The 21,622-nt window shown below is 39.2% G+C and overlaps 1 protein-coding gene across 2 annotated transcripts in view; it reads right to left on the reverse strand.

Moving 5' to 3' along the window:
* Window positions 1-21,622, reverse strand: part of ADAMTS9 (ADAM metallopeptidase with thrombospondin type 1 motif 9) — a 202,042-nt gene that overhangs the window by 81,245 nt on the left and 99,175 nt on the right. For both annotated transcript variants that reach the window (XM_070738165.1, XM_070738164.1), the window contains exons 20-27: window positions 18,993-19,203; window positions 16,049-16,213; window positions 13,619-13,783; window positions 7,161-7,280; window positions 5,853-5,948; window positions 5,558-5,725; window positions 3,862-4,143; window positions 1,408-1,569 (exon numbers count right to left, since the gene is read on the reverse strand). In XM_070738165.1, the coding sequence (XP_070594266.1) occupies window positions 1,408-1,569; window positions 3,862-4,143; window positions 5,558-5,725; window positions 5,853-5,948; window positions 7,161-7,280; window positions 13,619-13,783; window positions 16,049-16,213; window positions 18,993-19,203 (1,369 nt within the window). The remainder of the gene's footprint in view (window positions 1-1,407; window positions 1,570-3,861; window positions 4,144-5,557; window positions 5,726-5,852; window positions 5,949-7,160; window positions 7,281-13,618; window positions 13,784-16,048; window positions 16,214-18,992; window positions 19,204-21,622) is intronic.

Raw genomic sequence — 21,622 nt, forward strand, 5'->3', positions numbered from 1 at the left:
AGCCAGGATTCAGCAACTACTACAACGATCTGTTAAAATAGCTTCCTGTCATATCCTGCTTTATAAACAGAAACATTATAATATACAATAAAGGAGAGAATAAAAACATCTATTCCAGAATAAACTCTCATTAGTTAATATCATGTTTTAGTTTTATGTGCTTCACTTGCTTCTATAGGCTTTTCATTGATATACATTTGCTATGTCTTGATTTTTTTAAAAACCCACCTCAGCAGACTTTCATGGTCAGTGACATACTATGCTAAATAAATATCTGCATTTATATACTGTACTTTCTCTCCACTCTAACAATCTTGATCTTTCAACGCAAGATCATTATCCCTTAAATTTTTGGAGAAATCCTTTTGAAACTATGAATGAAATTCACTTTCAGATGCAATCAAAGCCTGTGTAATTACAGTTCTCTATTACTAATATATTATAGTAATAGCGATAGCACTATGGCTTATATACTGTTTCACAGTGCTTTACAGCCCTAAGCCCTCTCTAAGCGGTTTAGAGGGTTAGTATATTGCCCCCAACAATCTTCACTTTACCAATCTCAGAAGGAGGGAAGGCTGAGTCAACCTTGATCCTGGTGAGATTTGAACTGCCAAATTGCTGTCAGCCGGCAGTCAGCGGGGCGGGGGGAGGGGGGGCGTTTGCCCAGGTTCGCCTGGTGCACCAGTTGCGGCCCTATCTGGACCAGGACTCACTGATCACAGTCACTCATGCCCTCATCACTTCGAGGCTCGACTACTGTAATGCTCTCTACATGGGGCTACCTTTGAAAAGTGTTCGGAAACTTCAGATCGTGCAGAATGCAGCTGCGAGAGCAATCATGGGCTTCCCAAGGCATGCCCATGTTACACCAACACTCCGCAGTCTGCATTGGTTGCCGATCAGTTTCCGGTCACAATTCAAAGTGTTGGTTATGACCTATAAAGCCCTTCATGGCACCGGACCAGAATATCTCCGGGACCGCCTTCTGCCGCACGAATCCCAGCGACCGGTTAGGTCCCACAGAGTGGGTCTTCTCCGGGTCCCGTCAACTAAACAATGTCATTTGGCGGGACCCAGGAGAAGAGCCTTCTCTGTGGTGGCCCCGACCCTCTGGAACCAGCTCCCCCCAGATATCAGAGTTGCCCCCACCCTCCTTGCCTTTCGCAAGCTCCTTAAAACCCACCTCTGTTGTCAGGCATGGGGAAATTGAAAAAAAATTTTCTCCCTCCCCCCTAGGCTTATAGAATTTATACATGGTATGAGAGGGGCGGCATACAAATCTAAATAAACTAAACTAAACTAAACTAAACTAACCATGGCTCATAATGCTACATCATGTAATGGTAATCACATACAAAGGAAAAGAGTTCACTTGTTTTTAAAGCTAAATGGAAAACGGCTTACCTCACTCCAACTTCCATAGGCCCACTGAGGGCAGGGTCCCGATTCGCAGGATCTTAGCTCATCCGGTTTCATCCTTGCATCACAATTATCAGCAGCGTATCCATTTTCATCCTGGCATACGACTACTCGCCGTTGAAATCCACCAGCACAGGTACTTGAGCACTATAAAATGTAATTGCCACAGACTCAGGATGTTTACTGTAGGTTGCTGCTCCTATTTCATCCTTGCTATAAATCCCAATCTCTTAAGTGCATAAAAGCTTCTGTATCTTTTTTGCTACTAGAAGCAGTGGTAATATAACTTTTAGTAGCAACTATAATAAAAATGTCAAAATCTACATCTACAACAAGCAGGTAAAATCTTTCTTTTCTGACGGGAAAATAACTACCCCTCTCAAATTTTGTGAACCGCTCCCCTGTAGGTCTCATACTGGACAACCTGTCACTTTGAACTAAACTCCCAATATTTGCAGTCTCCTCCAAGCTTCATTCAGAAGGTTGAATTGAGTTCACCTTCTGATGAACTAATAGACTTATGAATCTATGTCAGTAGTTGTTTTTCAAATCTGGCCACTTTTAAGAAATGTGGCTGAAGAATTCTGGGAGTTGAAGTCCACGCCTCTTAAAGTTGTCAAGTTTGAAAAACACTAAGTCATGAAACAAAAAGAATAAATACAATAGTGAAAAGCAACAAAATGCTTGCAGACTCTTATAGAAATGCCTGGCCGCTGGCTTAAACCGCCGGCCGAAATTACCTCCGGGGCTGGGGAGACGCTGCCGGCAGCTCTTTTGAGCTCCGGACTTCCGGGTTCCTTTGGAACCCAGAAGTTCGGCTTTTGGCAGCGCGCCAAGGTAGCGTGCTGCCTGCTGGTTGGGGGAGGTCCTGTCGCCCTATTTAAGGGCGACTCAGGCAGGACCTCCCCCTCGGCTTTCCTGAAGCGAACACCCGCCCACCCTCCGCTATCAACAGTGTGTCCTGAGGAGGTCACCTCAGGGCCGAATAGGAATTTTTTGCAGCCTCCCCTTTAGAGGCGGTCGTTTTTTCGCCTATTCCACACTGACGGCGCGGACTGGATTGGTTAGGGGGTGCGGCGCACTTAGATATCAGTATAGGCCTCCCTCTGGTCATTGGGGTCTGGCAGGTTAGGGGCGGAAATGGGCATTTAGAAGCAACTGCGCATGCTCTTTGGGCATCCTTCAAAGGGTGATGGACCGCCTCTCTCCAGGAACTAGAGGTTGGAGCAACGTCGGGGATTGGAGAGAGGATGTCCATGGGAATCACCGGATCCAATTTCCCATGGGGATTGGAGGGTGAACTCCTCCCACATGACGAAGGGACGTGGCTTGGATCCAGGTGAAGGTGGCTACCTTCACCTGGTTCAGCAAGGAGTTTTTGCCCAATGTTGCCAAGGAATTTTCTGGTAGGAATTTCCGCCCCGTTAGTTTTGGCCTCTGCAGGTCCTTAGTTCGTTCTGAATTTAAATATTTAAATTGACGTATTTAAATTTATTTAAATTTATGTTAATTCAATAAATGACCCATATTTAATCCACAACATGTCTCAGCGTCGTTACTCCGCTTCCGGGGGTAATTATGCATTTCCCCCACTTTCCTCCTTGCAACAACTCATATATACTTTAAAGTCTACTTTAGAGGTCTGGCTAATCTCCTGCAATATATTTTAAAGTATGGGAGCAATTGCACTGGGAAAGGGAGTCCTTTCCCTTTTGTTAGCAGAAAAAACTTCTATCAATGGCAAAACAAAACTGGATCCTACCTAATAATTAATTCACTTCATGTATTTCTATCCTGACCTAATCTCTCCCTTACAATAGACAAGTCAGAAGGGTTACTGGAGTCAGGGAATGAAATGAAACCTGTCTGGGACGGGAGATTAGCTTCACAACTATAGCTAGCGGCAAACCTTTCCTAGTTGGCCAGGTTTGATGCCAGGTATCTAAACCTTGACTACTGCAACAGGTTCTATGTGGGGCTACCCCTGAAAAGTGCTGGAATTTACATCTGGTACAAAATGATGCTAGCAAGTGTAAAGCACAACCAGCAATGGTGACAGTAGCAGCTGCCAATTATCTATGATAACAATGTAAGGATAGTGTTGCAAAGCCACTGGTAAATCCTATGAGCAAGGATTTTGATTGGTATAATTTCTATTATTCTTTGTTTCACTGATTCAGAAACCATATAATACCAATCACTTTGTCTTCTCCACCTTTCCATGTACTTGGGAACCTTTAGTTCTCTGGGGAGGGGGTCGGGGGAGAAGGAATGCAAACACCTTAAAATTTGAATTTTTGGAGCATAGGTAAACCAGTCTGAGCTGAATGTTTATTTTATGGGCATGGGGAATGAGGAGTGTTATATAGCAGGTTGTATCTAGTGTACAACCCAATTCACAAGGGGGAAAACAACAATAACAACTCAACAATTACTTACTGCTCCCCAAGGCCCAGTTCGCCACTGGTTGCCTCCATGTCCATGACCTTGATTTCGGTTTGGGTGCCCACCTCGATTGTTTTTTTGATGATAGTCAGGGTAAGGAAAAGGATTAGTGGGCCTGTTTCCCGGGTTGATCTGCTGACACGATGGCATAGAGCAGTCCTGCTCGGTCGCAAGGGTATCTTCAGCATCGCACTCATTTCTATCGATACTCTGGTCATTATAATCTACGCAGAGTATTTGCCTGGTCACCTTACCTTGCCCACAAGTTACAGAGCACTAGATTAATAAGGAGAGAAAAGAAAGAATAGCTGGCCATAGCCCTAAGATAGAATTTGAGAAATACAAAACAACAACATCAATCCTAACAAAAAAAATTCTCATGCATATAAAACTATTTTAAGTACCAGAAGTTTCACTAAAATGCATTCAACAGATCTTATTGTTTTATTGCTTTAGCAACTTACAAATCTGCCTTATATCACCTCAGAATACTTGCACCTGGTTCTTTGGGTATAGATATTTGCCATCACTGAGTACCTGGTCTTTTTAATCGCAGATGGATGCCAGGTATGGGCTAGCTCCTGCTTCACTATGTATTACCATATTTTTCAGAGTATAAAATGCATCTTAGTTTTGGGGAAGGAAAACAAGGGGAAAAAACCTGCTTCTGCTTCCCAGCAATTTGCCTCCCAGTAAACAGCAAACAGTACAGATGATATACAGTGTTTGCTGTGTATTTCTGTGCATGTGTGCCTGACCCATATAAATAGCAAAGAACTGAAGATATCTACATTATGGCAGTATATTAATGCCAGAATTTGTTCTTAAATGTAGTCACACTAATTCTTCCCAATTATTTAAATAGGTGTAGTCCAAAGATGACTAAGTCAGGGCTTAATTCAGCTGCCTTGTCTTAATACTAAAATGGGACACTATTATATTTCAGCCTATACTTGAACCGATGCTGTTAAAATTGATGTGGCTTTATGGAAGTATACATTATTCTCTGCTATTTAAAAGAAGATACAAAAGCTTCTTCATTTTGTTAAGTTGTCCAGAACAAAAATAAAGCAGTCTTTAAAAAATAAGTCTAATAATTTGAACATTCTACAAACATTTATAGTTATTGACTTACCTCCTTGCATCCAGTTTCAGAAGTTTGACTAGCACAAGAAAATATAATTCTGTCTCTACCTCCCAGCAATTTGCCTCCTTGCAGCTTTAGTTTCACTTTCAGCACATGGCCTGCTTGCAGTTTCAATCAGCGGAGGGTCGGGAAGCTGATAATCACTTGCTTGGCTTAATGGGTTCTGTTCTGTTTGCTGCAAGGAGGTAAATTGCTGGGAGGCAGAGGCCAAAGGGAGGGGGTGGCTGGGTGGGGCTACATTTGGTGTATAAGACTCACCTAAGTTTTCACCCTCTTTGGTTGTGTGTGTAAAAAGGTGCATCTTATACCCTGAAAAATACAGTACTGTAATCTGATCATTGGTAAAACCATCTTGACTACGTTTCAACAAAGGCACTTGCTGCATTATGAAAAAAGAGCTGCCATGAAGGCCAAAAATAATGTGCATTTTGCTCTTCCACCTAAGAGCAAACTGAATCTTCTTTTCTTAATGGTGAATCATGCATGCTCATCAGAGGAACAATGGGCAGATATTTCTCATATTTAAACAAGGAAGCTGCTTACTGAGCTCCATTCCAAGGGTTTCCACCGGCCACAAGATATTACAAGACATGGTTCTGTTGATGGTGGTTTTGGAAGATGGAAACAGGCAGCTTCGTCAGCCACAGAGCCATGATCGTCACGACAGCTGACATACCTCATCCTGGTGCCTTTCCCACACGTTGCAGAACACTAGAGAAGATCAACAAGAAGTAGATTCCTTTGACAAGTGCATCATAATCTTTACATAAATATGCTTAATTATCAAGGGAAATGCAAAAAATAAATAAATAAAATAAATTGGTTAGTTTTAACATACAGAAGTCCAGGATCCAAATCTCCACTGGGTTCTGTGAACGCTTTGCTTGATTTCTGGGCTGCTAGGATGGAGACGACATGGCACTGTTTCACAGTCCTATTTCATAAATAAGAGCATTAAAAAATACAATATCGGATAACTGATATTACAAATATTTTGTTACAGGTTAGGGATTATACTACTGCAATGATAAAAGATTGCAATTATTAAATCCCCTCTCTGTCTTGACACAAATATAACTGACTCAACTTCTATTAAAAGCGAATATATCCACTATATCTGGCAAATCATAAAATATAAATATATATTATATATACATGCAAATAAATTGAATCTACACTAATTTGCTTTGACTTTTAGTAGTTCAGATTGTTGTAGAGAGTTTAAACTTGCAATAAACCTTTATATTCAATTGAACTGCCTGGATTTCTTGATTCCCCGTGCTTGACAGTATATAAATTGTTACTAGTTTATTGTATCAGGTAACATCTCTCTGGAAATCTAAAGCATGGTGGGATTTGGTGTCAAAATGTATTCCCATTACACAAAAAAACAGCATTTATAAACACATACAGTACAAACAATTTAGCTAAGAATATGGTGGTACTATTGATTCTCCCCGCACAGTATCAAAATGTATCAGAAAAACATGCTTTTATATGTACTACAAGTGGTTTCTAGCCCGTGTCACATCACAGAGACTGGAATTTATTTCAGTAATTATTCATATGATGAGACAGAATTAGGAATTAAACTAGTTAATGGCAAACAAGGTGAGCATGAAGAAAGAAAATTCTAAATGGCACTTTTGAACAGGCACAGATTTACCAATTGGATAAGATACTGTAGCTACTTAAAATAAAATAAAATCATGAGAAAATGAAATAGAAGGGAGAGAGCTAAAATATGATTTAAAACTGTAATAACAACATCTCCATTTTTTTCTAGGATTGTCTTATTTAACATGGACTGGTCCGTTAATGCCTTCTTACATTTTAAGAGTCACCCTACAGACAGAAATCTTTAAATGTTATAAAATGGTTAGACAAATTGCACTAGGCTGAATTCTTCCATAAGTGCTTATTGCGCCTTATGGGTTTCTACCACTTTGCAAGAAAAGCCATTTCATCTGAGATGGTTGCATGCCCCATTCAATGGGAGAAGGGTAGTTTCTAAATTAATTAATCAAATACAAACCTTCAATGACATTTCACTCTTTGTACCTTGGGCTCCACAACCCTTTTGAAATGTTAAAAAAAACAAACCTGAAATTACTGCATGTCTACTCTATCACCACACCATACCTACCTGTGTATCGGTTGGCTTGGTTGCAGCATTGCATTCATTATCATCTACTACAGAAATGTAGGCACCAACGACACATTTCACTGCCCTCATCTGATAGCCTTGCCCACAGGTTACTGTGCACTAGAAGGAAACAAAATCCACAGGTTTGTTGAAAAAGGTCTGAATACATTGATTCTACAAATAAATGCTTACTGATTTACATTAATCTAACACACTGATGTCCAAGGAAGTATAACCTTGGTAAGAGTATAGAAAGACCAACATTCCTATAACCTTATAATCAGTGAAGGGCTACCAAAATTTTTATTACCACACTGTGGGCATGGCTTATGAAGGACGCCTTGCATTTTCTTTCAACATCTTTCAGTGCAAATAGGGTGCTCTGGGGTGGAGCTCCATTTTTCTGCCTTCCCCCCTGTCCAGGCAGTAGCCCACCCCTGCTTTAATTGTACTAATACCTTGCCAGATTCACTACACTTTAAAGAGAGGAAGGGGAGTCTAGATGGAAGCCTTTTATTTTTTTCTATTTCTTCTTTGTTTCACAAAGCTGCACAGTACTTTTGGATTAATAGTGCTAGGAAATCTCTATCTGGAAGCAATATTGTAATATTAATCTAATGTAATGTAATACAATATAAATAAATATAATAAATATAATAATACTCTACTCTACGCTACACTACACTGCACTAAGACCTTTACCACAATATACATGGATGATTTCAGAAATTAAATTTCTCAAATGTACAATATGTCCTGTTCAAAGCAGGGAAGAGCCAGCGCCAAATTAGAAACTAGAAAACGTAAATTCTAGTCCTGCCTGAGGCACAAAGCCAGCTAAGAGACTCTGGATCAGTCTCTCTCTCTCTCTTTTTTTGTCAATCCCAGGAAGAAGGCAACAAACCACTTTTGAAATCTTCCCAAAGCGTTGGCAAGATTTGGGATTTGTCTAAGGCAGTAGTTCTCAACCTGGGAGTCGGGACCCCTTTGGGGGTTGAATGACCATTTCACAGGCCTAAGCCCATGGGAAAAGACAAATTTCCCATGGTGTTAAGGAACTAAAGTTTCTATTCTGGCACCTTGGAATATATTTTTACAATCTGACCAATCAGGCATTTACAATGGGAGTGTCTCTCTGACTTTCCTGCCAATCAACTTAAAGCTATGTTGGTAGAATTTACGCTAGACTTATGGTTGGGGGTCACCACAACATAAGGAACTGTATTAAGGGATCGCGGCATTAGAAAGGTTGAGAACCACAGGTCTAATGGGTCAAAACTGACACAAAGATGTCATCCCACCTCCCGAAATGGAGAGAAACTTACAATAAAAAAAGTTTTTTTTAACTCTTTCAGTTATCTCTGCTTCCAATTACACCAAACAGTTAAAATATATTCCTTTCTCTAGAATCCCAAATTCTTCGTTTATTTCCTTCAAATAAAATGTGTGCAGTGATTTATGGATCAGAATGTCCTCTCCCTACCATACTTATTTTCATTGGGTTATCTGCCTGGAAGACCACACGCTATATTCTTTGCAGGTTCAATCCATTTTCTAGATTACAGCATAGAAACATAGAAACATAGAAGTCTGACGGCAGAAAAAGACCTCATGGTCCATCTAGTCTGCCCTTATACTATTTTCTGTATTTTATCTTAGGATGGATATATGTTTATCCCAGGCATGTTTAAATTCAGTTACTGTGGATTTATCTACCACATCTGCTGGAAGTTTGTTCCAAGGATCTACTACTCTTTCAGTAAAATAATATTTTCTCATGTTGCTTTTGATCTTTCCCCCAACTAACTTCAGATTGTGTCCCCTTGTTCTTGTGTTCACTTTCCTATTAAAAACACTTCCCTCCTGGACCTTATTTAACCCTTTAATATATTTAAATGTTTCGATCATGTCCCCCCTTTTCCTTCTGTCCTCCAGACTATACAGATTGAGTTCATTAAGTCTTTCCTGATACGTTTTATGCTTAAGACCTTCCACCATTCTTGTAGCCCGTCTTTGGACCCGTTCAATTTTGTCTATATCTTTTTGTAGGTGAGGTCTCCAGAACTGAACACAGTATTCCAAATGTGGTCTCACCATCATTCTATATAGTGGGATCATAATCTCCCTCTTCCTGCTTGTTATACCTCTAGCTATGCATCCAAGCATCCTACTTGCTTTCCCTACCGCCTGACTGCACTGTTCACCCATTTTGAGACTGTCAGAAATCACTACCCCTAAATCCTTTTCTTTTGAAGTATTTGCCAACACTGAACTGCCAATACAATACTCAGATTGAGGATTCCTTTTCCCCAAGTGCATTATTTTACATTTGGAAACATTAAACTGCAGTTTCCATTGCTTAGACCATTTATCTAGTAAAGCTAAATCATTTACCATATTACAGACGCCTCCAGGAATATCAACCCTATTGCACACTTTAGAGTCATCGGCAAATAGGCAAACCTTCCCTACCAAACCTTCCCCTATGTCACTCACAAATATATTAAAAAGAATAGGACCCAGAACAGATCCTTGTGGCACACCGCTTGTAACCTGACTCTGCTCAGAATACTCGCCATTAACAATAACTCTCTGATGTCTACGCTTCAGCCAGCTGCAAATCCATTGAACTATCCAGGGATTAAGTCCAATCTTCACTAATTTATCTATCAGCTCTTTATGTGGAACCGTATCAAAGGCTTTGCTGAAGTCCAGGTAGGCAATATCCACGGCACCACCTTCATCCAACACCTTTGTGACATAGTCAAAGAAATCAATGAGATTAGTCTGACATGATTTGCCTTCAGTAAAGCCATGCTGATTTGGGTCTAATAAGTTATTGTTTTTTAGGTGCTGATTTATCCTCTTTTTGAGTAGAGTCTCCATCATTTTAACTACAACTGATGTCAAGCTAACTGGCCTGTAGTTACCAGCTTCTTCTCTACTGCCCTTCTTGTGAATAGGCACAACACTGGCCATTCTCCAATCCTCAGGAACTTCTCCTGTTAACAAGGATTGGTTAAACAAATCAGTCAGGGGGGTAGCAATGACAGATCTGAGTTCTTTAAGAACTCTGGGGTGGATGCCATCTGGACCCATTGCCTTATTTATCTTTAATCGTTCAAGTTCTTCTAAGACATCGGCTTCTAAGATCACTGGAGCTGAATCCGTACAGCTGGAAGCAATGCTATATCCCTCTATAGTATTATTTTGTAAGGTGTCTTTTGAGAAAACTGAACAGAAGTAGCTATTGAAATGGTCAGCGATCTCCTTATTCCCATTAATGCATGTATTATTCCCGGTACTAAGCTTCGTGATGCCGCAGTTTTTCTTCTTCTTATCATTAATATATCTGAAGAAGGTTTTATCCCCCTTCTTTACAGATTTGGCAATTTCTTCCTTTTTTGAGGCTTTAGCAGCATATATTATCTGTTTCGCCTCCTTCTGTCTCATTTTATATACCTCCCTATCAGCTATACTTCCAGACTCTTTATACCTCCTATAGGCAGCCTTTTTTTCATTGACTATAGCCCTTACATCATTGCTAAACCATAGCGGTTTCTTCTTCCTTTTACCTTTAGTTATTTGTCTTACATACAGTCCAGTGGCTTTTAAGATGGCCTTTTTTAATACAGTCCACTGGATGCTCGCTCCTGCCATTTTATCCCTCCCCTTTAATTCATTATCTAAATATTCTCCCATTGCATTAAAATTTGTTTTTCTGAAATCCAATACTTTGGTTGCATTATAGGATTGCTCACAATGAGTTTTTACATCAAACCACAAACATAGATGGTCACTGCAACCTAAATTTTCTCCCACCTTGACATCTGAAACCCAATTCCCATTCGTAAAAACTAAATCTAGAATATTCTCCCCTCTAGTTGGTGTCTTAACCAGCTGTGCCAGAGCTGCTCCTGTAAAGGCCTCTACTATATTCTTACTTTTGCATGTAAGGGCACTGGGGATATTCCAGTCAACATCAGGCATGTTGAAATCACCCATAACCACAATATCTCCCTTTACTGCCATTTGGGTAATTTCACCCACCATCTTGTTGTCATATTCCTCGGATTGCCCTGGAGGCCTATAGATCACCCCAATTCTAATGACAGAACCTTCTTTATTTTGCATGCAAATCCAGAGAGTCTCTAGATCTTGACACGTATTTTGAATTAGTGTTGTTTTTAGACTTTCTTTAATATAAATGGCTACTCCACCTCCCCTTCTCTCTATTCTATCCTTCCTATACAGTGTATATCCTGGTATGGATATTTCCCATTCATTAGAATCCTTAAACCATGTCTCAGTTATGGCAACCAGGTCCAAATTATCTCTAGATATTATGGCCATTAATTCACAGAGCTTGTTGCTCAAGCTTCGAGCATTTGTGCACATTACCCGAAGAACATTATTTTCGTTATTAGTTTGCCCCTTATCATCAACAACTACATCTATATTATTTGCAGCTCCCTTTTCATAAGCTTCCAAAAACTGCTTTATCCTCATTGGTCGGGGACAGAAATCACCCACATCAGTTACATCTCTGTCCCCTTTACCTAGTTTAAATGCCTGTCCAAAAAAGTTCTGAATTCCTCACCGAGCACCTGGGTACCTCTGTATGATGGATGCAAACCATCCCTCTTAAACAACTCCCTATTAGACCACCTACTGACATCATGACTTACATAGCCAAAACCTTCAGCTTTACACCACTGCCTTAACCACACATTAAACTCTCTGATACACGTTGTTTTATCCTCTTGGCCACAAACCGGTAACACCTCTGAGAAAGTCACTGAATCAGTTATTTTACCCAGCTCCACACTTAGACATTGAAAATCTCTTTTTACTACATTAACATTTCTCTGGGACAAATCATTTGTGCCAAGATGCACCACCACATCAACATTATTACCTTTACTCACAGTCTTAACAATGTTTGTAATCCGCCTCCTGTCCCTGCTGGCAGTGGCCCCTGGGAGACACCTCAGCACCTTAACCACATCCTTGCTCTGTCCCAAAGTTAAGTGTCAGGGCTTAAATGGACTTCTATCTGATGTGGAGCTTGACACAGATAGCTTGTCACATTTCTTCACCAAATGTGAAGTTAGAGAAATGAGGTGGAGAACTCTCAGACTTTCTCCAGGGAAGAAGAAATTTTCCAATCATTTCTCAAGGGTAAGACTTCCACTTAGCAAGGACACACCAAAGTCACTTTAAAAAAAAACATTGTTTTTTTTACTCTCTCAAGGGATTCAACTGAACTGTAGAAAGTAAAGGTGACTTCTGGAAATGTCATATTCAATGTCCCATCTTTCGTTGCATATAAACCCCGTGCAAATTAAAAACCTACTAATGAAGACGTGAGAACATCATATTCCGCTGACAAGAATGTCAAAGAAAGTTTCTGCTTTAGAAATGCTTTCAAAATAAAATTCTTTCAATTTTTTTTTAAAAAAATGTCTTATGTAAAACTGAATGAGAACTATCAGAAAAATAAAATCAAGACAGGCTTTCTCTAGTACCAGTCTGTGACCATTTTCATTCATTTACTTTTTATACTGCTACAAATGAAAGTCATAGCTGTAAACAGTCTGGATTATTAGAATTGGGATCAGGAATTTGTAATCTGACTCAGTATAAATTCCTTTTTACTTTATTTTTAAAAAAATCACAGCACAGAAGTAGATTACAGTTAAGAACTGTACCAATAGCATGCTCTAACTCATTTGAGGACCAAAATAGCCATGATTGTTTAAAGAGATGAATCACTACTTCAGTAATAGCATGAACCTGGCTTTCTCTTGGCAAGAGAGTTACACATTGGGTACAATTATGATCTGGTTATTAGAAATTATTATTATTATTATTATTATTATTATTATTATTATTATTATTATTAATTATATTTGTATGCCGCCCCTATCTGTAGACTCGGGGCGGCTTACAGCAATGATAAAAACAATATATAATGACAAATCTAATAGTTAGAATCTAAAATAACACTAATACATTTAAAAAGTCAAAAAAACAAGAAACCCCAATATATAAAAACATACATTTAATGAATACTGCATTAAAGCTGGTAAGATTTTTAAGTTGCCTTACTTTTCTTACATGTAATTATCAAAATACAACTACAAAGGATAGTAGTCACATACAACATTTGGAGGAAAGTCGGCCTATAAATATTTTAAAAAACCATAAATATTCAAGCAAGATGCATGTACTTTTTTTCATTTCCCATTGTTCTAGGAAGCTATGAATATCCCAATTGGTTGCCACCATCACCATCATAATCATTGTTATTACCATTAATTCAATACTTTGCTTTGTGTCTTGCTTGGCAGTTGGCACTCTTTAGTTGTAGAACTAAACTTGTTGTTGTTGTTGCAGAATGATTGACATATTTTAGAAGGAAATTAACAGAAGAAGAAAAAAATAGCTTCAGGTACCTGGCCCCACGGTCCTACTTGCCACGCTGCACATTCTTGCTGCTGGCAGTCTTGCATGGAATCTGGTTTAGCCTCAAGATCACAAAGTCTGTCATTGATCCGATCTTCTCCAAACTGGCACCAGATTTGCCGATGCTTGTGCCCTTTTCCACAGGTTACCAAACACTGAAAGAAGAACGTATCAATTTTAAGCTGGCTTCACTCATTCAATGCCTTATCTTCTCAAAAAGGTTAATAAAGTAATACAAGAGTTTGTGGAAGAGTACAAGATTGGGCACATCAAGCCTGAACTTAGCTCTTCTAACTAAAGACACACTGTTCAAAGTAAATCTTAGCAACAGGCCAAATACGTTCTATGCATAGTATCCAAAAAGCAAAAGTTAAATCATTGTCTTACTTATCTTCTTTTTTTCCTTTTTATTATCTGATACTAAATATACTCTTTTTAAAATTGCTTTTCATTTTTAAACATCAGAATATTTTAACACAGATCTACACCCGTTTTTATAGATTATTTCTACTTGGTAATATATAATATTTCATATGTTTACAAAGTTACATATTTTCACCATTCGTTTCACATTGTTTCATAGCCCTTTTTTTTCCCCTTAGTCCATCTATACTAAATGAACTCTGAGATCCGCTTTTCAAACAGAAAGGAGGCCTACAGTAGCTTGTCTAATTCAGCATGCTAATGACAGAGGAAGGCATGAACAGAGTAAATTAAGAAATGGAGACGCTAAGATGATTATCTGATCTGAATAACTATTTTAATGCAATTTCGCTTTGATTAAAATAAAGATGTATTTTTTTTGGTCTTTTAATGACCGCATAATCTGAAGGGAGATAAGTTTTACTGGCTGGATGCCCTTCCTGTCACCAGCGTGGAGTTCTCGTAGCAGATATATTCTCATTGTGCCCAGAGAGAGAAATATCTCCCTCTACCTAGGATTGAACTCACAGCCTCCTGATTATGAGGGGAGAGCTCCACCTCTAGGCCATGATTGAAATTACAGTATTAATCCAATACAGTGTTCCCTCGCTTTTTGCGGGGGATGCGTTCCGAGACCGCCCGCGAAAGTTGAATTTCCGCGAAGTAGAGATGCGGAAGTAAATACACTACAGTGGAACCCCGACATAAGAGCTGCTCTACTTAAGAGCAACTCGAGATAAGAGCTGGGAGGGGAGAGATATTTTTGTTCTACTTACAAGCCCAAATTCGAGATACAAGCGCCAAGGAGCTGTCTCCTGAAGCCAAACGCTAACTTCCGCGTTCGGCTTCAGGAGACAGCTGCGAAGCGGCGCGCGTGTTTTAAAAGGTTGCAGCCGGCCTGGGGGGCTCGGGGGGGTGCTTGCAGCTTTCTTTCTTGGTCTTTTTCTTTCTCTCTTTTACCTTCCCTTCCTCTATTTCTTCTTTTCTTTCTCCTTCCCACCTTCTTCCCTCCCTCCCTCCCTTCACTCATTCCTCTCTTACTCTCCCCTTTCATAAGTTTCCTTGCTTCCTTCCTCTGTTCCTGTCCCTTCCCCCTTTCTTTCTTTCTTTCTTTCTTTCTTTCTTTCTTTCTTGCTCTTTTTCTTTCTCTCTTTTACCTTCCCTTCCTCTATTTCTTCTTTTCTTTCTCCTTCCCACCTTCTTCCCTCCCTCCCTCCCTTCACTCATTCCTCTCTTACTCTCCCCTTTCATAAGTTTCCTTGCTTCCTTCCTCTGTTCCTGTTCCTTCCCTCTTTCCTTCCTTCCTTCCCACCCTCCGTCCATTCATTCACCCATTCCTCTCTTGATCGCTTAAAGCCGGTCCCTGGTGCAAAAAGGGTTGGGGACCTCTGTCCTACAGGATTGGGTGGCAGAGAAGTTGAACATATGTAAATTTAAAAGTTTAAGAAAGTTTACAAGTTAAGTGAAAGAAACTTCATTATTCATTTATATGTACATGTACATTTCTTCATTAAAAACATGTCTTTCTGCATAATTTAGACTAACTTTGTGAGTTTTGTGAGGGCTGGAACCAATTAAAATTATTTACATTAATTCCTATGGGGAAAAGTCGTTCGAGATAAGAGCTGCTCGACTTAAGAGCCCAGGTCCGGAACGAATTAAACTCGTATCTCGAGGTACCACTGTATTTTTGGCTATGAACAGTATCACAAGCCTTCCCTTAACACTTTAAACCCCTAAATTGCAATTTTCCATTCCCTTAGCAACCATTCAGATTATTACTCACCATGTTTATTTATTAAAGTTTATTAAAATATTTATTAAAGGCAGACGAAAGTTTGGCGATGACATATGACATCATCGGGTGGGAAAAACTGTGGTATAGGGAAAAAACCCGCAAAATCTTTTTTAATTAATATTTTTGAAAAACCGTGGTATAGACTTTCCGCGAAGTTCGAACCCGCGAAAATCGAGGGAACACTGTATAACATTCTTACTTCTGACCAATCTCCAGTTTTCCAGTGTGGGCACTGGAGTTCGTTGCACCGCTGCGCTGTCAGTTTTTCCTGCTGGCTGCATTTACTGTCCTCCAAAACATCATTGAATGTGTTCATGCAGACTGCTCGACGCCTCTTTGTACCACCACCACAGCTCTTAGAGCACTAGACGGAATAAAAGCAGAGTCAAAGTTAGGGACTACTACTACTACTATGAGGTCAGCTGAAAATGCCCACTCCCCCATATTCCAGGTTGGCATATGATTGAGTTTTTAGTGTGTATTTGTCAAATAGTTCTTTACAAAAACAGCCAGGAATTTCTCCTTTAAAAATTCCAGGCATAAAGTACATGTTAATTATTGAAACGATGACTCCCTTGACTATCTACAGTGGTACCTCGTCTTACAAAATTAATTTGTTCCATGATGAGGTTCGTAAGGTGAAAAGTTTGTAAGATGAAACAATGTTTCCCATAGGAATCAATGTAAAAGCGAATAATGCATGCAAGCCCAAAACTCACCCCTTTTGCCTTACGCAGCTGGGAATCCCCGCCTCCGGACTTATGTTGCCAGCCAAAGCGCCCTTCTTGCGCTGCTGGGATTCCCCTGAGGCTCCCCTCGCTGGGAAACCCCACCACTGGACTTCCATTGCCAGCGAAGTGCCCATTTTTACGCTGCTGGGATTTCCCTGAGGCTCCCTTCGCTGGGATTCCAAACAGCACTGGCAAAAATGAAGGGAATCCCAGTAAGGGGAGCCTCAGGGAAATCGTAGCATTGCAAAAACATGGAAGTCCAGAGGTGGGGTTTCCCAGCGAGGCGAGCCTCAGGGAAATCACAGCATCGCAAAAACACAGAAGTCTGGAGATGGGGTTTCCCAGCGAGGAGAGCTGCAGGGGAATCCCAGCAGTGCAAAAACGGGTGCTTCACTGGCAACAGACGTCCAGAAGTGGGATTTCCCAGTAAGGGGAACCTTCGGCTGGCAACAGAAGTCCGGAGGCGGGGCATCCCAGCGGCGGTGACTTGGGTTCATTTAGGTGAAAATAGTTCGGAAGAAGAGGCAAAAAAAATCTCAAACACCGGGTTCATATCACGAAAAGTTAGTTAGATGAGGCGTTTGTAAGACGAGGTACCACTGTATAAACTGTAGAAATAATGCTGTATCTACTCTGTCTAATAATTGCTAGTACATACATTTAGCTCATCCCAGTAAGTAGTACTGAAAATAGCTACTCTTAAAAAAAATAATAAGGAAATTCTTGAGTTACTATGACATTAAAACTCAAGGAGCCGGATCCGATCCATGGAGTGCTTAGATCTGGCCTGTGGGCCCACCTTAGAAACAACAAAGGACTGCCCCATGGTGCCTCTGCCAGCAAAAATAGAGCTTGAGAGGACTGCAGGCAGCCTTCCTGAGCTCCATTTTAGCTGGCAGAGGGTTGCAGCAGGCTGTTGCAGCAGAAAACAGAGCTCGGGAACCCATTTTTCCCGGTACTGTGCTCAGGCCAGCACAGGCGCCACTGACACGAGTGATGTCGAGCTGGCTATGCCCCTCCTGGCCACACCAATCCTGGTCCCCCGAGGCCAAACACAACCCTGATGCAGCCCTCAATGAAATTGAGTTTGACACCACTGCACAGTCTTCAGAGGCTGATAGCTCATACAAAGAATTGTTGTCTATCATGGCAACTGTTTGGGCGATGCCTTTCATTTCTAAGCTCCTTCTCAGCTAGCTGGCTTTTAGAATTGCCATCTTAAATGAGAGGGTAGGATCAAATCTTTTTTTTTGGAGGGGTGGGTTTGTTGAAAAAGTGATTGGCTTATAGCTCCAGGGGTCCCTGGAAAAAATCATATTATCTGGCCCCTTTCAGTCAGGCCTACTTAAAACACCGAGACAGCATTGATTGTATTATTGGGGATATTTCTTTTATCCGTGGATGCTGGTGGTTTATGTGTGATAGGTTTTTATATTTTAATCATGAAAATCACCTAGATTCACTTCTGCAAGTTGGGTGAATATATAGTTCAGACACAGTATACAAACAAGTAATGTAAAACACAAAGTGAAATATGAGCAAATAGACGGGTGAAAGAATAAATATTCCAGTGTTAGAAACATAATTCAGTGGCTTAAATCACTTCTGGTTCAAATGTATTACATTGAATCCTATTTCTTTTATGTAATATAAATGCTTTTGTTCCATTTTTTTAATCTCCCTTTTTATTTTTTACATATTAAAGCAACCTCCCCCAATTTAATAATAATAATAATAATAATAATAATAATAATAATAATAATAATAATAATAATAATAATATATTAGATTTGTATGTCACCCCTCTCCGAAGACTTAATACTTTCCCCATTTTTTTAAAAATAGGATCAATTTACAGTATAGCGGTTACTGAATTTAGAGATTGGTTATGCAGCATACTGATTACTTACAGAGCCTTGGTGGGGCAGTGGTTAGAGTGCAGTACTTTATTTATTTATTTATTTATTTATTTATTTTATTTTATTTATTTATTAATTAATTAATTAGATTTGTATGCCGCCCCTCTCTGGAGACTCGTAGTACTGCAGGCTACTTCTGCTGACTGCCAGTTGACTGTAATTTGGCAGATCAAATCTCACCAAGCTCAAGGTTGACTCATCCTTCCGAGGTGGATAAAATGAGAACCCAGATTGTTGGGGGCAAGGGACCAACTCTAAAAATCACTTAGAGAGGTCTGAAGGGACTGTAAAGAGTCTTCGGAGAGGGGCGGCATACAAATCTAAGTAATAAATAAATAAATAATAATAAATATAAGTCTAAGGCCTACTTAACGTAAAATGTAATTTTTTTTAATACCACACAAAGTTCTAATCATTTTGACTTCCTTTCATATCATTCTTCTCTGTCACCCTACATGCCCTGCTACTTTTACCCCTTAGTGCACCAACTTACTTCCGTCCAGGCTGAGTAGCGCCATCCTCCAGTGTTACAGTCTCCCGAACACTTTTCCCTAGAGTTTGGCTTGGATATGCCACTACAGTATCGGTCATCATACTTTTCAATTTTGCCTTCAAGCTTGCTGTATTTGGCACAGGAAATTTCCAGACTTTTATAGCCCATTCCACACTGCACAGAGCATTCACTCTTTCTGACAATATGCCACCTATATATACAATCGAGAGCATGTATTAGCAAAGGCAATCATAGCATAGAAACATAGAAGTCTGACGGCAGAAAAAGACCTCATGGTCCATCTAGTCTGCCCTTATACTATTTTCTGTATTTTATCTTAGGATGGATATATGTTTATCCCAGGCATGTTTAAATTCAGTTACTGTGGATTTATCTGGAAGTTTGTTCCAAGGATTTACTACTCTTTCAGTAAAATAATATTTTCTCATGTTGCTTTTGATCTTTCCCCCAACTAACTTCAGATTGTGTCCCCTTGTTCTTGTGTTCACTTTCCTATTAAAAACACTTCCCTCCTGAACCTTATTTAACTCTTTAATATATTTAAATGTTTCGATCATGTCCCCCCTTTTCCTTCTGTCCTCCAGACTATACAGATTGAGTTCATGAAGTCTTTCCTGATAGGTTTTATGCTTTTTTTTTTTTAAATAAATTTTATTGATTTTATAAATTTACAAAAAACAAACGTATAACAGTGCACAGTGCATGTGCCCATCACCAAACAACACACACACCCCATCACCCCCACCACCCCTATGGAAGGATTCAAAGACTTTTGAATTATTTGTCTATCTATTGGTCCTTGGCTCTATCTTGAACGCTTTTTTTTTTACTAAAAGAGTGATTGTAGTTTATTTTTCGTATTTACATCACAGATTCTACTTAACATATAATCTTTTACCTTGTTCCATCGCACCATCAGCTTCTCTAGTTTATTCTCATCAAAATTATTTAATCTTATTTCCATAATTTCAAAGTGTATGTAATCCACCATGTACCAATACCAATTCTGTAGTGTCCATTTTGTAGAGTCTTTCCATCCTAATACTATCACCGCTTGAGCACTTTCCAATGCTACAGTTTTAATTTCTTTAGATTCTCCTAGTTCCCTATATTTAATTAAGATTGCTGTTTCTTTTGTAATTATCCAATTAATATTTAACATTTTATTAATTTCATTCTGGACTACCTTCCAGAATTTCTGTATTTCTATACATTCCCAGATCATATGCATAAAGATTCCTTTTTTCTGGCATCCATGCCAGCATTTACCTTTCTCTTTCCCCTGGTAGTATGCAAGTCGTGCAGGTGTATAATACCACTTATGTAAGATTTTTCTTCTCATCTCTTTAACTCTCGTGTTTTTAATCTTATATATGTTTACTATTATTTCTTCCATTTCTCTTTCGTCTATTTGTAAGTCATCCTGCCAACATCTTGTTAAACTTTTAACTACCTCTTCTTGCCTCTGCAATAGCATTCTATATATGTTACTGGCTTGTCCTTTACTTTCATTTATCTTTACCCTTATTATTTTTTCCAAGTTATTTTCTTCTCGTAAGAAGGCTTCTTTATTCTCACTTTTATTTAAACATGTACATATTGCATTAATCTGCAACCATTGCTGTTTACCGATCAGCCATTCCAATCTAGTTCTACTAACTCTTCCATCTTTCTCATATAGCTGTTCCATTCTCATTACCCCTTTACTATTTAATATTTTAATGATTCTAATTAAATTAGCCTCATCCCCTATATTCAGTGCATGCAACGTTGATAGCTTGGATAACTTTATTCCACTTGTCCTCTGCCATTTAAGCCATATTTCTAAACATGCTTTAAAAGAATCACTTAGGGTACTGATTTCAATTCTATTCCAATTTTTAAATAATAATTCTTTATTATTTATATTATTAATTTCTCTTTCTAGTTCTACCCATTTCTTTTCCCCCCATAGCTGTAGCTCGATTAACCTTTCAATTTGAAATGCATTTCTATATATTACTAGAGATGGGCTTCCCCAACCTCCTTCTTTTTCTTGTGCATACTGCCAATGCTTCCTTATTCTAGATTTTTTCTCTCCTTCAATCCAAAAGTTTAGTCTATTATCCCATTCTCTTAATTTTGCCTCAGGAAAACTGCCCGGTAAAACTTGAAACAAATGCATCATCTTTGGTATTATCATCATCTTAAGGGCCCTTATCTTAGCCATTCTTCCTAAATTTTTTCCCTTCCAATTTTTGATCTGCTTCTGGATTTTTTTCCATATTAAATTATAATTGGCCGTTGTTATTTTGGATGGATTTTTAAATAACCAAATTCCCAAATATTTCATTTTTATTTTTTTTATTTTTTTTAATTTTTTTTAATTTTTTTTATACAACCTAGTTTCAATCCTGAAAGGTTTTATGCTTAAGACCTTCCACCATTCTTGTAGCCCGTCTTTGGACCCGTTCAATTTTGTCAATATCTTTTTGTAGGTGAGGTCTCCAGAACTGAACACAGTATTCCAAATGTGGTCTCACCAGCATTCTATATAGCGGGATCATAATCTCCCTCTTCCTGCTTGTTATACCTCTAGCTATGCAGCCAAGCATCCTACTTGCTTTCCC

This window comes from Erythrolamprus reginae, chromosome 2 (assembly GCF_031021105.1).
Source record: "Erythrolamprus reginae isolate rEryReg1 chromosome 2, rEryReg1.hap1, whole genome shotgun sequence".
Lineage (NCBI taxonomy): Eukaryota > Metazoa > Chordata > Lepidosauria > Squamata > Dipsadidae > Erythrolamprus > Erythrolamprus reginae.